At 36.6% G+C, this 18,517-nt stretch overlaps 1 protein-coding gene and 1 long non-coding RNA gene across 2 annotated transcripts; both read left to right on the forward strand.

The window, feature by feature from the left end:
• Nucleotides 1-4,515: 4,515 nt before the first annotated feature.
• LOC128244221 (histidine-rich glycoprotein-like) lies at nt 4,516-6,280 on the forward strand. Its single transcript, XM_052962239.1, has 2 exons — nt 4,516-4,533; nt 5,573-6,280. Exons 1-2 carry the CDS (start codon nt 4,516-4,518, stop codon nt 6,278-6,280), a joined length of 726 nt encoding a protein of 241 aa, XP_052818199.1.
• Nucleotides 6,281-9,931: 3,651 nt separating this feature from the next.
• Nucleotides 9,932-13,423, forward strand: LOC128242710 (uncharacterized). The gene is made up of 3 exons (XR_008262676.1): nt 9,932-10,011; nt 10,382-10,430; nt 13,027-13,423. It is a non-coding gene; the product is annotated as an uncharacterized LOC128242710 (long non-coding RNA).
• The last annotated feature ends 5,094 nt before the right edge of the window (nt 13,424-18,517 follow it).

Below are 18,517 nucleotides of genomic sequence, written 5' to 3' on the forward strand. Positions count from 1 at the left end.
CTTTTTTTCTTACAAGGGTACCATCTGCCTGGTGTCTAGTCCCTTTCTTGTGTTTCAGTTAAAGAAAATGGTAAAACAATTATAACATAATTCCGACAATGAGTACTATGTAGTATATTTAAATTAGAATATGCGCTCAGTGTGAAGTACGTAGAAAAACAGTGTTAAATATAAGCCGTGTAACATAAATGTAATGTGAAATAGAAATAACCTACGTATGTTTGTAAGAATTATAATATTAAATTACTGATTTTTGAGTTTTGATTTTAAATCTCTTAAAATTGAAATGCATATCTGGAACCAGCTCCCTTTAAAAGAAGGAGCCATGTCGTCTTTAAAAGTATGATGCGTGTCGCTTTTAAACAAGAGGTATGTCCCTTTAAAAGAAAACAGACAAGGCTAACCCACGTTAATCAAAAGCAGCTATGTAATTTAAGATATGTCTGCACTTCTTGTGCAAACACTCATACAAATAATAAACAGAATGCGGTGGTAGAGAACAATATGAAAAAACTAATCCTACATAAACAACAATGAAAGCAAGTTGAAAACAAAAGGACTACCCGTTTAATGCCTGACTTTACCATGTAAATGTTTGAAGGATTATACTGTTAACCAACGATTAATATATCCTAGAAAATGAATCCCTTGAGATAAAATGCCCATCGCTTAAAAATGATAACATGTTTTGAACAAAAGACACAACTGTCACATTTCCAAAATACAAACTAAAATAACAATATACAGTATATATGTGTTTAAGCTTGATTTAGGGAATGAAAAAAAAATATTTCTGTCAAAAAGTACACATATTCTTGAGAAATTGATGATATTATTCAAATACGGTTTGTATAAAAAAATCTGGTGTTAAGTACTAATCATTTCTTGATACGACGATCTGTTATTCCGGTATGAATTTTATGTTCAATCTAAGATAGATATTCAGCCACATGAAGTGGTATGCGCCTTCAGACAAGAACGCCAGGAAAAAACATTCCCACATTTTTCACGAACGTAGCGCGGTGCCCCATGTTTTCCTTTTCTATGATATGTCAGTCGATCCTTTGAAGCGAAAACCTTGAAGCAATCTTCACATGTATATTCATTTGCACTTTCATTGGCGTTTGGATTCATCACGCACATATTTACGTGACGCTGCAGAGATAAGTGTCCTTTAAATCCTTCTTGCAGAAAGAGCACTTAGCTGAGGACAGTTTATGATGCATATTGCAGTGAAACCGATATTGTACAGTTTGGTTATATCCCTTATGGCACACTGGGCAAATGTGTTTAAACGACTGTTCGTGTTTCTTTTTGTGGAGAGTGAGTCCATACTTGGTTTTATAATGCTTGCCGCACTGGTCACACATAATGTTTAATGGTTCCGATATTTCATTCGCCTTTTCTTTGGATTTTGGAGTGCTGGTCCTTGGTATGTCTCTTTGTACATTCATATGCCTTTTCAGGTTGCTTTTGTAGTCAGTTGAATAGGTACATATGCTGCACACAAACTTTTTTCCATTATCCTCAGTCACAGTTACCGCTGACAAATCCATGGATGCATCCGTCAAATCCATTTTTCAAATTATCTGCAAAAGTGAGAGTACAATGTAATAACAAATTATTGAATAAACTTAAGTTATCAATGATAGAGTTTGGTGCAAGCCCTCCTTAATGAACGTATACATGTGTATGCATGCTGCTTATATTTCAAGGTTGGTCACAATACTTGGTTTCTCGGTGAAGTGAACGAGCTGAGACCATTTTCTGTTCTAAGTAATAGCAACATCGATCCAAGCTAAGAAAAAAACAAAATCACAATATATCATTTCTTATTGATGACTTAGTGTGCAAAAACGTACGTTCTCGTTTGACAAGCAATAGGAAAGACCCGCGAGTCAGCCACCGAAAGTGTATATGGACCGAGGCGTAAGCTAAGGTCCATTTACCTTCGGGGGCTGATTGACCGGTCCTTAAAATGTCATATGGCCCGAAGTGTAATGTAAATATTTTTTAAATTATACCAAACCTTTTAGATTACCATTAAATACTTTAAAAGCGCTTTAGGTGTGTTTTATTAAACAAAGCCAATGAAGTTTTCTTGCGACTTTTCTACGTCGTTGTGAAAATAGCAAGCCGCACTTACTAGTTGTATGACGTCACCGGTCAATATTATATTTATGATATGGACAGCTGATGATATAAAACTGATTTTTCATTAGAATACAAAGACACACGGACCGATCATCTTTATTTATATATACGAAGAAGGGACACATTTATGTAAGGTATACTATACATATAACAGTAACATATTTGCTCTAATGTCTCGATATGGACAACATTGGACAATTTCCCCTGAGCTTGCATAGAGTTAAGAAGTCGTAACCATCATCACAGTCTCGTTAATATAAATACATCGCAACTATCCTCAGTACAGTTAATAGCTATCCCCTGTGCAGTTATATATTTGCTTCAGCTATCCCCGGTACAAAATATCTCCATAACAACAAAACATATCGTATTGATATCATACACACTATTAGATGCTGTAATTACAATGAAATCGCTCGATTCAGTTTTCATTCTTATTTTCTATTTGTTGTTTTATGTTTGAAATCGTACCAAAGTACTGAACATTTGTGAGCGATCATGCAACATTCGGCGAGAATGTTGCTAATATACAAAAGAAGAGACACATTTCCATTATAGTCGTGTATTGTACAGGATTGATCTATTCGAAGCTCTTCGAATTTGATAAATATCACTATAAAATAAAATAATAATAACAAAAAACTTACCATGTGTCAGAATCAAATGCTTATCGATTGATCATTTTTCGAGCTATATCCGGTGTCCATTCCCACACTAATTTCTTCCTCTTTGTTACTTTACTGTTTAAAGTGGGTTTATCAGGTTTTTGCTTTATTGTTAAACAACATGCCATTTTAACATTCGGTACACCTTGGTCATATTCCATCGAAAACAACTCCGGATGTATGCCGGTACATCAGAAAAAGTATTTCGTAAATTTTAAATATTGATATTAATTTAATAAAGTGTTTTAACGTGTATTTTGTATTACTTAGTTTAAATTGATAGCCAGTTAAGTGTATTTTTGCATAAACAATAGAAATTTCTTAGAGTCATAAAATTTAATTGCATTATTGAAATTAATACGCGATCTACTTGCAGCGAAGTTAAATGGTTTTATTTCTGACATTATAAACCGTCCTTATACATCCGAGGTTGTTTTCGAAGGCCGAAATATTCGGAATGCGACATTGTGGACTTGTTTATACGACGCTCGTTTTTACTTTGTAGCCTCAGTTATGGGAGAGTGAGTGCTGTCGGTGTTGTCGCTTTAATGGGCATTGTCTTCGGGATTATGGCGATGGTGGCGGTGATATACTATATATATAAAAAATGTGGTTGCGTTGGAGATGGACTTGATGAACTGATAGAAACAAAGGAAGACTGTCTTATGAAAAGAGCAGACACAGAAAGTGTTCCCGTACAGTTCCCATGAATGGATCAGGGGCCTTAGCCAACAGCATTCTTTAAAATAGGCTAACTTAATCTTAAGGGAAGAATCTGAGTGTTTTGATATGATTACTTGTATGTATACTATACTTGTTCAATTTACTGAATGGAATCACTGGGGCTTGTCTAAGGATAAGGATAATTACTATATTACCATATGGTTCTATTTTCTTGCACCGCTATGAAGAACATGGACATTCAACTCCTTTTCAGTATGAATATTTGACCGTCTGTCAAACGAATGATGTTCTTCTTTTTAAGACAACGGTTTTGTCTGTCACAAAGGTTTGTATCTGAGTAAATCTTATGGATGCATATGTTGTTGAATAAATATATTAAAATATTGTTGATAAATTCATTGAAGCTTTCGAATAAATGTAGTCCATTACGGCACCAATCTCACTAACAGTGATCTGAATTGACGATCAGAGAAGATGTTCGCCACAACTGTCAAAGACAGTTGGATTTTAGCGATATAATATGCTTTTCTTTAAAATAATTTAATTTTGATCGTAAGTATTCTCTATTTTCTTAAAGATCTTTAAAAAACAGTTGAATGAAAGACAAATTTAACTCTTTGAATGATGTCATTTTAATCATCATCACATGACAAACCAATACATGATATATCTTCACCGTCACAAGTCATACCATCACATGACATACTATCGCAAGACATACCCTCGCATGACATACCATAATATCACATATCATCACATAATACACCATCACAAAGCATACCATCACAAGACATACCCTTATATGGCATACCATCACAAGACATACCATCATATGGCATACCATCACAAGACATACCATCACATGCCATACCATCACAAGACATACCATTACATGACATACCATGACATGCCACACCATCACAAGACATACCATCACATGACATACCATCAAATGGCATACCATCACATGAAACACCATCACATGTCTAACCATCACATGGCATACTATCACATGGCGAACCATCACATGGTACACCATCACATGACACAACATCACATGAAACACCATCACATGACACACCATCACATGGCATACCATCAAATGACATACCATTACATGCCACACCATCACATGGCATACCATCACATGACACAGCATCACATGACATACCATCACATGGCACACCATCACATGGCACACCATCACATGACATACCATCACATGCCATACCATCACATGACACACCATCACATGACACGCCATTACATGACTAACCATCACATCACACACCATCCCATGTCAAACCATCACATGACAAACCATCACATGACGCACCATCACATGCCACACCATCACATGCCATACCATCAAATGACGCAACATTACATGCCTAACCATCACATGACACACCATCACATGACATACCATCACATGAAACACCATCACATGACACACCATCACATGACAAACCATCACATGGCACACCATCACATAACAAAGCATCACATGCCACACCATCACATGACAAACCATCACATGACGCACCATCACATGGCACACCATCACATGATACACCATCACACGACAGATCATGACATGACTAACCATCACATCACACACAATCACATGTCAAACCATCACATAACAAAACATCACATGGTACACCATCATATGACACACCATCACATGACATACCATCACATGGCATACCATCAAATGGCACACCATCACATGACATACCATCAAATGACATACCATCACATGACATACATTCACATTGCATACCATTACATGACACAACATCACAAGACACACTATCACACGACACACTATCACATGACACACTACCACATAACACACCATCACATGAAACACCATCACATGACATAATATCCCATGACATACCATCACATGCCATACAGTCAAATAACACACCATCACATGACACACCATCACATGACATACCATCACATGGCATACCATCACATGACATACCATCAGATGCCACACCATCACATGAAACACCATCACATGACATACCATTCCATGACATATACATGCCATACAGTCACATGACAAAACATCACATGACAAACCATTACATGACAAACCATCGCATGACACACGATCACATGACATACCATCACATGACATACCATCCCATGACATACCATCATATGCCATACAGTCACATGACAAAACATCACATGACAAACCATTCCATGACAAACCATCACATGAAACACCATCACATGACATACCATCCCATGACATACCATCATATGCAATACAGTCACATGACAAAACATCACATGACAAACCATTACATGACAAACCATCACATGACACACGATCACATGACATACAATCACATGGCATACAGTCAAATGACACACCATCACATGACAAACCGTTACATAACAAACAATCACATGACACACCATCACATGACATACCATCCTATGACATACCATCACATGCCATACAGTCACATGACACACCATCACATGACAAACCATTACATGACAAAGCATCACATGACACACCATCACATGACATACCATCACATGCAATACCATCACATGACATACCATCACATGACATACCATCCCATGACATACCATCACATGCCATACAGTCACATGACACACCATCACATGACAAACCATTACATGACAAATCATCACATGACAAACCATCACATGACACACCATCATATGACATACCATCACACGGCATACCATCACATGACATACCATCACATGCCATACAGTAACATGTCACCATCACATGACAAACCATTACATGACAAACCATCACATGACAAACCATTACATGACAAACAATCACATGACACACAATCACATGACATACCATCACATGGCATACCATCACATGCCATACAATACCATCAAATGGCATACCATCACATGACATGACATGAATTCACATGGCATACCATCACGTGCCATACATTCACATGGCATACCATCACATGACAAAACATCACACGAAACACTATCACATGATACACTATCACATAACACGCCATCACATGACCTACTACCACATGACATACCATAACATGAAACACCATCACATGATACACCATAACATGACATACCATCACGTGACATATCATCACATATAACACCATCAAATGTTACACCATCACATGTCTCACCATCACATGTCACACCATCTTATGACATACCATCACATGACATACCATCACATGTCATACCATCAAAGGCCGTACCATCACATGTCACACCATCACATGTCACACCATCACATGTCACATCATCACATGTCACACCATCACATGTCACACCATCTTATGACATACCATCACATGACATACCATCACATGCCATACCATCAAAGGCCATACCATCACATGTCACACCATCATATGCCACACCATCACATGGCATACCATCACATGACGTACCTTCACATACCATAGCATCACATGACATACCATCACATGAAATATCATCACATGACATACCATCACACGGTATACCATCACATGAAATACCATCACATGACATACCATTATATGGCATACCATCACATACCATAACATCACGTGCAATACCATTACATGCCACACCATCAATTGACATACCATCACATGACATAACATCACATACCATACCATCACATACCATACCATCACATGGCATACCATCACATGACATACCATCACATGACATAATAACACATACCATACCATCACATACTATACCATCACATGGCATACCATCACATGACATACCATCATATGAAATACCATCACTGATCATACCATCATATGGCAAACCATCACTTGTTATACCATTATATGACACATTAAATGGCATTCAATCATACGGCAAACCATACCATCACATGGCATACCATCACATAGCATATCATAACATGACATATCATCGCATGGCATACCATCACATGCCATACCATCACATGACATATAATCACATGCCATACCAGCACATGCCATACAATCACATGACATACCATCACATGACATACCATCACATTTAGAATTTCAGTGGCCGCTAGCAAATGCAAAAACTGAAAGGATCATTAAATCAATCTATAAAGACGTAAGAACAGCAAACGCATAATAAGTAGCTCTGTATAAATGAAGGAATAAATCAGGCATTGGACGTGTACGAGTGGTTGTGTACAAAGGTTGGAAAAAATCACTCAATGGACGTGTACTAGTTGGCGTGTACGAAGGTATGAATATATCACTCAATGGACGTGTACGAGTGGTTGTGTACAAAGGTTGGAAAAAATATCACTCAATGGACGTGTACTAGTTGGCGTGTACGAAGGTATGAATAAATCACTCAATGGACGTGTACGAGTGGTTGTGTACAAAGGTTGGAAAAAAATCACTCAATGGACGTGTACTAGTTGGCGTGTACGAAGGTATGAATAAATCACTCAATGGACTTTTACGAGTGGTTATGTACAAAGGTTGGAAAAAATCACTCAATAGACGTGTACTAGTTGGCGTATACGAAGGTATGAATAAATCACTCAATGGACGCGTACGAGTTGGCGTGTACGAAGGTATGAATAAATCAGTCAATGGACGTGTACTAGTTGGTGTGTACGAAGGTGTGAATAAATCACTCAACGGATGTGTACTAGTTGGTGTATACGAAGGCATGAATAAATCACTCAATGGACGTATACTAGTTGGTGTGTACGGAGTTATGAATAAATCACTCAATGGACGTATACTAGTTGGTGTGTACTGAGGTATGAATAAATCACTCAATGGACGTGTACTGGTTAATGTGTACGAAGGTTGGAATACATCACTTAAATCACTCAATGGACGTGTACGAGTTGGCGTGAACGAAGGTATGAATAAATCACTCAATGGACGTGTTCTAGTTGGCGTGTACGAAGGCATGAATACATCACTCAATGGACCTGTACTAGTTGGTGTATACGAAGGCATGAATAAATCACTCAATGGACGTGTACTAGGAGGTGTGTACGAAGGTATGAATAAATCACGCAATGGACGTGTACTAGTTGGCGTGTACGAAGGTATATCAGTGAATGGACGTGAACTAGTTGGTGTGTACGAAGGTTGGAATAAATCACTCAATGGACATGTACTAGTTGGCGTGTACGAAGGTATGAATGAATCACTCAATGGACGGGTACTAGTTGGTGTGTACGAAGGTTGGAATATATATGTCAATTGACGTGTACTAAGTGGCGTGTACAAATGTTGGAATATATCAGACAATGGACGTGTACTAGTTGGCGTGTACGAAGATATGTATAAATCACTCAATGGACGTGTACTAGTTGGTGTGTACGAAGGTATGTATAAATCACTCAATGGACGTGTACTTGTTGGCGTGTACGGAGGTATGTATAAAACAGTCAATGGACGTGTACGAGTTGGTGTGTACTAAGATTGTAATATATCAGTCAATTGACGTGTACTTGTAGGAGTTTACGAATGTTTGAATAATTAAGTTAATGGACGTGTTATAGTTGGTGGGTACGAAGGTTTGAATATAAACAACAATGGACGTGTACCTGTAGGAGTGTACGAAGGTTTGAATAATTCAGTCAATGGACGTGTAATAGTTGGTGAGAACCAAGGTTGGAATAATTCAGTCAATGGACGTGTAATAGTTGGTGTGAACAAAGGTTGGAATATAAACATCAATGAACGTGTACTAGTTGGTGTGTACGAAGGTTGGAATAAATCAGTCAATGGACGTGTACTAGTTGGTGTGTACAAAGGTTGAAATAAATCACTCAATGGACGTGTACTAGTTGGTGTGTACAAAGGTTGGAATATAAACATCAATGGACGTGTACTTGTAGGAGTTTACGAAGGTTTTGAATAAATAAGGCAATGGCCGTGTACATGTAGCTCTGTATGCATATAGGAATATATCAGTCAATTGACGTGTACTAGTAGGTGTGAACCACGTTTAAATAAAAGAAGTTCATGGACGTGGGTGTGTAAGACGGATAGGGTATTTACAGCAATTGACGTGTATTAGCAGGTACAGACGACTTTTTATATTTAGAAGTTCATGGACGTTAAGTAGAAGTGTACAAATGTTTGAATAAAAAGGGATCACGTAAAGACATTCATCACAGAGAATAAACAAAATAGGATGAGATAAATGGAAACATATGGATATTTTCTTATAAACAAATTGTTAAATAGTGTTTTAATCGAACAGAACAATATATCTTAACACATAAATCTTACAAAGCAATAATGCCACGTGCGTCGTGATTTCCTGGTTCATTGTTTTGGATGAAAAAACGTCCTCGATTCGATTAGTTGCGTGTATTTAACCGGACGTTATTACACATCAGTGAACCTGGCTAGATATTAAAATAACTGCAATATTGTTGAAGTCAAGAATTCGTTTAACTTAAGAAACATAAAAAGGAAAACTTGCATTATGGAAAACATATTTCACGTGTTGGGTTTATTAGGTAAATTTACGATTTAATCAATCGAAAATTGCTGTTTGATTTAAATATATAAATCAACTGGTTATCGTGGTTTGTTTAAAAAAATAAAAATAAATATAAACCCAAATGGTTGGAATAGCTATTCACTATTTTGTTTTATATAACCTTTGCTATCGTCTATATATTGACACCCGTATTAGGACGGTTGACAGTAGGCGGAGCTGAACCATTCAGTACCTAGCATGCGCATAAATTAAAACGTTATTCATGAAAACCACATGCAAGTTATTGAACGTTGTCCTGGACGACACGTTAAAAACAGGAATTTGGTTATTGGTGCTGTAACGATGGGTAATATGACGATTTATAAACTGTTTTATATTTTTTCCAGTGCTATTCTCTCTCCTTGTTGAAGTTGAACCATTTTTCGTCGGACAAGAGTAAGTTCTTGTTTGTTGTAAAAATACATGCTTTATATAATTCGTCGTAAAAGTATGTTTTAAAAGACAATAGTAATTTATTTTTGAATAATTTGACAATAACATATATTCCAAACATTTAAATTGACATCATGATAACACAAGACCCAACATACTCGTTCATGAACTATAAAGAACTTTCCATGGCCGAGAGGGTTCATTCCGACCCGAGCGTAGGGTGTTTTGCGGAAACGAGGTCTACCGAGTCTCCGCAAAACACCTTGCGCGAGACTCGGGATGAACCTTATCTTACACGGGCGGCTATGGTAGCTGCTTTTCTCCCACCTCAGTTAAACAAAATTAAGTAAAAATGTATTTTTTGCTGGAACGCTTTTGTGCTTAGTGAAAATAATTGCGTATGGATATGCGATAATTCATGGTTGTCATGGATATGCGCGTAGTGATTCAGACTATGATAATACCCAGATCGCTCAGTTCTAAGGAGAGTGAAGCATTATTTATTGAAAGGTGTGTGAAAACTGTTTTATGGGAACATTTAAAGCGAGAAATAATTATTTATCGTTCTAAATATTGCCACAAGACAAGGTTTCCACAATGTTACAGACGACAGTCTTCAATAAGGGAGGTAATTAGAATGAGATGACCATTAAAAAGGAGTTCCATACGGGCATTTTATCTTTGCCCGTGGACAAGATAAGAATTTCTAGCATGGTTAAATTATTTGATCTACTTATCTGAGGAGGGAAAAAACAAGTTTTTACCATGGCCGCGAGTGTAAGATAGGTTCATCCTATCCCGAGCGAAAAAAACTCTGCGCAAATGTTTGGAGAAACCTATCTTATACGAGCGGCCATTGTAGATGCTTTTACACCCACCTCAGTTTAGCAAAATATAGTACAAAAAATAATTTATTTCTTCGCTCTTTTGTGCCTAGTAATGAAAGTATTTTTTGTATCTTTGCCCATGGGCCAGCATGGGAAATATTAAGATCTACGTATCCATGGTGTGAGAAATATAATTCCCGGATTGTCATTCAACCCAACTCAACTTAATTTATCTCAACTCAACTCAACTCAACTCAACACTTTTGCATTTAGTTTACTTGTCTGTGACAAAAATGGTCAACAAGCTAGTTGGCAAAAAATAACAACACTATCATCGTGTTATTTGCAGATATGTAGTTTTGGAAGGAATGATTAAAAAAACGACAGTCATGATTTTTTTGAACGACCCTCCTACGCACTTATTTCTTCCTCTTGTTACTTTACTGTTTAAAGTGGGTTTATCAGGTTTTGGCTTTATTGTTAAACAACATGCAATTTTAACATTCTGTACACCTTGGCCATATTCCATCGAAAACAACCCCGGATGTATGCCGGTATATCAGAAGAAGTTCGTAAAATTTAAATATTGATATTAATTTAATAAAGTGTTTTAACGTGTATTTTGTATTACTTAGTTTAAATTGATAGCCAGTTTAGTGTATTTTTGCATAAACAATTGAGATTCCCTAGACAGTGTGTTTATTCCATGTGATAAATTACGTCACAAATCCTACGTTGGAAGGCAACTTTTTGGTTCGAATAAAGATAAATTTGCTTTTCATCACAATTTCAAATGAAACATATCGCAATCTACGCCGCTTACGGAGTCCTGCCTTCGGTCTTTTACCAGAATTTGATTGAGAGTTAAGTTTCTTAAAACACTTCGATAGACCTTTTCACAAGACGGCCGTCTGACGGAGCACTACCAAAACATTTTTGAAACAGGTTTGTCGGTGATTGATGAAACTAATACTCCGGTAATAAAACGAAGGCGGGACTCTTCAAGTGACATATATTGTCCTTTGTTTCATTTAAAGTCGTGTAATAAAAGAAGAGATACTTTTGTTTTAAGTCTTCATTTTAAGCAAAATATTGCCTTCCGACATAGCATATATGACGTAATTTATCGCGTAGTATACACACACTGCTAGAGTATAGTCATGCCATTTAGTTGATATATTGAAATTAATACGCGATCTTCTTGCAGCGTAGCTAAATGCTTTGATTTCTGATATTGTAAATCGTCCATATACACTTTTATAGATATATGCATTTTTGCTTTTTAAGAAGTGCTTATCAGTAATGTTGTGTTCCGGCATAGGTACTATAAATAACAGTTATGTTTGCATGCGTGAGAACGTTCTTACGGGGTGTGTAAGCACCGAAATGTACTTGCTTTGCAATCAAATCTCAAAAAATGCACCTGTCCGATTCGGGAGAAAAGCTCCTGGCACCACAGCTTGCACAATATTGAAACGAAATAGTAACCAGCCTAAAGTAGAAGTGTTCTTACACGGTACCACATTCTCCGATTTTCGAGATATGTCCGTTAAATGAAATTATCAAATAAAATATAAATCATACTTACGTTTGTTCATGTAAACATAGGGCACAGCTCCACCACGGAAGTGTCGACAGCTCTTATTCTTTGCACCACCGTAAAGTGGTGGAGCTGGCGTTTAGAGGCCGTGATATACATCCGAGGTTGTTATCGGCGGCCAAGGTGTTCGGAATGCGACATTGTTAATACGACGCTTGTTTTTTCTTTGTAGGTACGGTAATCAGGTAGTAGCGAGAGCTGTCAATAAAGCCGCTATATCCGGCATTTGTTTTGGGATTATATTGGTGGTGGCGGTGATATACTATATATATAAAAAATGCATTGAAAAAAGCAGACAAAGAAAGTGTTCCCGCACAGTCAGCATGTATAAATCAGGGACCATAGCCAACAGCAACCTTTGACTTAACATAATCTTAGGAGTAGAATCTGAGTGTTTTGATATGATTACTTTAATGTATAATATACTTGCCCAATAGACTGAATGGAATGACTGAGGCATGTTTAAGGATAATTACTTAATACCAGATGGATCAAAATATGTTACACTACAGTAACTATAAAAAAGATAGACCTTTATCTCCTTTTCAGAATAAATATTTGAACGAATGTCAAACCAGTACTATTCTTCTCTTTAACATAACGGTTTTGTCTGTCACAAAGGTGTGTATGCGAGTAAATCTTTATGGATGCATATGTTGTTGAATAAATGTATTAACATATTGTTGATAAATTCATTGAAGCTTTCGAATAAATGTTGTCCATTACGGCACCAATCTCATTAACAGTGATCTGAATTGACGATCAGAGAAGATCTTCGCCACAACGGTCAAAGACAGTTGGATTTTAGCGATATAATATGCTTTTCTTTAAAATAATTTAACTTTGATCGTATGTATGCACGATTTTCTTAAACATCTTTCAAAAACAGTTGAATGAAAGACAAATTTAACACTTTGAATGATGTCATTTTAATCACCATCACGAGACAAACCAATACATGATACACCTTCACGAGATAAAAAAAAACATCACATGACAAACCATCACATGACATACCATCACATGCCATACCATCACATGCCATACAACCACATGACAAACCATCACATGCCATACCATCACATGCCATACCATCAAATGATATGCCATGACATGTCAAACCATTACATGACAAACCATCACGAGATAAAAACAATCTGATGACATACCCTCACGTGACGTACCATGAAATGACAAACCATCACATGACATACCATCACATGACATACCATCACATGACAAAGCATCACATGTCATGACCTCACATGTCATACCCTCACATGAAAAATTAACATATGACCTTCCCTTACATACCATACCATGACATGCCATACCATGATATGACAAAACACCACATGACATACCATCATATGACATACCATGACATGATAAGACAAACCACCACATGACATACCCTCACATGACATACCATTACATACCATACCCTCACATGCAATACCATCACATGTCATACCCTCACATGCAATACCATCACATGACATACCATGAAATAACAAACTAACACATGACATGACAAACCACAACATGACATACCCTCACATAAGATACCATCACATGCCATACCCTCACATGAAATAGCATCACATGCCATACCATCTCATGATATACATCACATGACATACATTACATGCCATACCATCACATTACATAACCTCCCATGCCATACCATCACATGACTTACCTGATATGACATACCATGACATGACATACCATGACATGACATACCATGACATGACATACCATGACATGACAAACCATCACATGATATACGATCACATGACATGCTTTCACATGGCATACCCTCACATGACATGACAAACAATCACATGACATACCCTCACGAGATAAAAACAATCATATAACATTCCATGACATAACCACCATCACATAACCTACCCTCACATGCCATACCATCACATGACATACTCGGACATGACAAACCACCACATGAAATACCATCACATGACATACCATGATTTGACAAACCATTACATAACAAACCATCACATGACATACCAACATATGTCATGACAAACCATCACATGACATACCCTCACGAGATAAAACAACCAGATGATATTCCATCACATGACATAACAAACAATCACATATCCTACCCTCACATGACATACCCTCACGAGATAAAACAACCAGATGATATTCCATCACATGACATAACAAACAATCACATATCCTACCCTCACATGCCATACCATCACATGACTTACCATGACATGACATACCACCACATGACATACCCTCACATGACATACCATCACACGACATACTATCACATGACATACCCTCATATGACAAACATCAAATGACTTACATCACGTGCCATACCTACACATGGCATACCATCACATGCCATACCATCACATGACATTCGTGATGTCAGCACAGCAAGGAAGGTAAGTGATTTGTGTTGTTTGATAATGCAGCCAGTTCATAGTGGACATGTACCCTCCTATGGTAATAAAACTGAACCAGTTTCAATACATTATTTGGATGACTATTAAGAATAATACTCATTTCATAACGCTGAATTAGCTTGACCCTTGTCTGTTTTCTGACAGCTGCTTAGGGATTTGCATACCCATGTACAGAATAAGTGGATATTTATGTTTGATTTGTGTAGTGGCATACTTCTGCCACCAGATAACAACATAACTAACTAGTTAATTAAGTGGTTAACTTGTTACGTAACTAGTTAACCACTTAATTAACAAGTTAGTTATGTGGTTAACTAGTTACGTAACTAGTTAACCAGTTATCACTTATCTTTAAATATACATTGGTAATATTTGGAACACCCGTACTGTACCATAATCCTTCTGCATCTGCGCGGGAAGTATGCCATTATTGACATATAGGCTATAGATCGAAGATTCTTGCTGTCTTCGCACGCTCGTACATTTACATACGAAAGGGCTTTGATGTATGCTACCCTTAACGTAATGCATGGCCGTTCGCAGGATGTGAAAATGTGGGGGTGCGATTTTCGGCAAATAGTGGTTCCAAGATGCGGTTGCTACTTTGTCAGGAGTATGAGGGACAAAGCCCCCGTTGGCTTTTTACGTTGAATTTGATGAGAAAACACACTCATCAGGGGGCGGCTTTCTAAACAATTTCACGATGAAGAGAGAAAATATTTGTTAAATTTGGATAAGCATATCTGTAGGGTCTTAGACTATAATACTAGTAGATACATAGAAAGTTTTAACATTGTAGGTCCCCTTTGACCTCTCGCTCTTCCGTGTCCATATAAAAAGCCCTTTCGTATGTAAATGTACGAGCGAGCGCAGAGAGCAAAAATCTTCGATCTATAGCCTACATGTCGTGTATGATAAACTTCCCGCGCAGATGTGGAAAAAGGATTATGGTACAGTACGGGTATTCCAAACATTACGCAATATCTATTTATAGATAAGTGATAACTGGTTAACTAGTTACGTAACTAGTTAACCATTTAACATTAAGCTGGTAAAATAATACAAGAATGGCAGTTGTAGACACATGAATTTATTTCACGTTATGATCTTTAATTTATTGAAAAAAAAATAACTAGTTACGTAACTAGTTAACCACATAACTAACTAGTTAAATAAGTGGTTAACTATTTACGTAACTAGTTGACCACTTAATTCACTTGTTAGTTATATGGTTACTGGTGGCAGAAGTATGCCACCATAAACATGCATTTATTTCCCATTATGATTTTTTTATTTATTGAAAAAATAACTAGTTAGTAACTAGTTAACCACATAACTTACTAATTAATTAATTAAGTGCTTATCTAGTTACGTAACTAGTTAACCACTAAATTAAATAGACGCTATTACGATTTTTTTTCAAAAAGAAGCTAGATAACTTAAGAAAGGTAAAACGCAAAATATGATCGTACCTCTGCGATTTTTGCCAAATGGCAAATTCTACGAAGGGAAGCGAAACTTCTTAAGAGAAGTAAAACAAGGATTATACCAGGCCCCCAAATACCACAAATATACTCGAGTCAAAAAACAATTTCAACACATTTTACCACATGAAAGCATAGAATTATTCAAAGTCTTGTATGTGTTTTTTTATACTTTTTGAAAACGTATTTTCTCATGGTATGTGTTGATTAAAAGATTTTGTGAATGTATCAAGAAATTTAGTCCCAGAGTAAAAAATAGACTTATGTTAACAAAATAAATAATTGTACTCAAATACATTTTTGGCTGTAGAAAATTATTCCCTTGTAAACTTGACCAAAGACATAAATCAACAAATATCACGATAGAATGCCCTTTCAGAGGCGTAAAATCATATGTTATTTTTTAAATAACATTTGATACCATGTGGTAAAATACGTTGAGACTGAGATTGAGATTTGACTTAAGATTGTTCGTGACATTGGGACCTGTTGTACTCTGCGGTTTCTGCGATAATACAATACCATGTTTTGGGTTAATGTCCAATGTCCGATGTCCGATTAACAATTACTAAGCAATTGTCCAACATCAGTTTATATAAACATTAAACATATAATATATTAGATCCAATAATGTCGAACCTCGTTGGCTCGAACTCGCTTGGCTCGAATTCGGTGGTGGCTCAAACTAAATGTAAAGGACCGATTTCTATATACTGAAAGTAAGCATTTTCGCTTGGCTCGAATATTCCGTGGCTCGAGCTATTTTCGCCGGTTGGTTGACCAAAGTCAAGCCAACGGGGTTCGACTGTACATGTATAATGTGTATATGACTATAGGGAACTCTCTTACCGTTGTGGTCCTGAGTAGCTAGTTGCTTGGTTAGTAGATAAAATAACAATACCAAATGATCACTTACGGCCATCATTGTGAAATGCAATAATCATCTCAATTATAATTATTGTGTTCAATAAAACATTCTATTCAAATATCTATAAATGTAGGAAGGCTGGTGACCCCGTATCATTTAGTTACCATCTAAAACGGTTTTGTTTGAAGAAAAAAAAGTTATAACACAAAAAAGAAAATATTGTAAGATTTTTATAGTCCTTTAAATACGGTAAAATGGGCAGTTTTACGTCAGATTGCAGATGAACTTTAAGTGCAAATATACACACTGTTATAGTCTCATGTATGATGAAATCTGATATATTGTCATGTTGTACATATTGGTCATCAGTAAGCAATTACTTATTCAGCCCTTACCAGAATTATAAGTGATCCTTAGGCTTCATCATTTAACATGACGCTTATTTATTTAACAGGTGCCTTGACACTCAAATAATAATATATGAGCACAGTTCTTTTTCGTATAAAAACTTAACCATGACCATATGGTAAGGGTTGCAATGTTGTCAACAACTAAATTATTACTGCGTGCTTGGAATTGCTAATAAAAATAAATTTGATTAATTTTATGTCATGAGGGACACAAAAATGTGTTCAATGTTCTCAAAGCAATGCTCTCATTTAAGCTTGTCTGCTACTAGATGCCGACAAACTGCCCATAAACACAAAGTAAATGTTGAATAATATTTTCTTGCAAGTAGATAAATGAACGTAAGGCATTTTAAAGAACAATTATAACGCACTTGATGGATTTTCTGTAATCATGTAAAATGATGTAGTATCGGCCTCATACTACCTCATAGGGACAATTCTAGGC

The sequence above is a fragment of the Mya arenaria genome, chromosome 8, assembly GCF_026914265.1.
Source record: "Mya arenaria isolate MELC-2E11 chromosome 8, ASM2691426v1".
NCBI classification, from domain to species: domain Eukaryota; kingdom Metazoa; phylum Mollusca; class Bivalvia; order Myida; family Myidae; genus Mya; species Mya arenaria.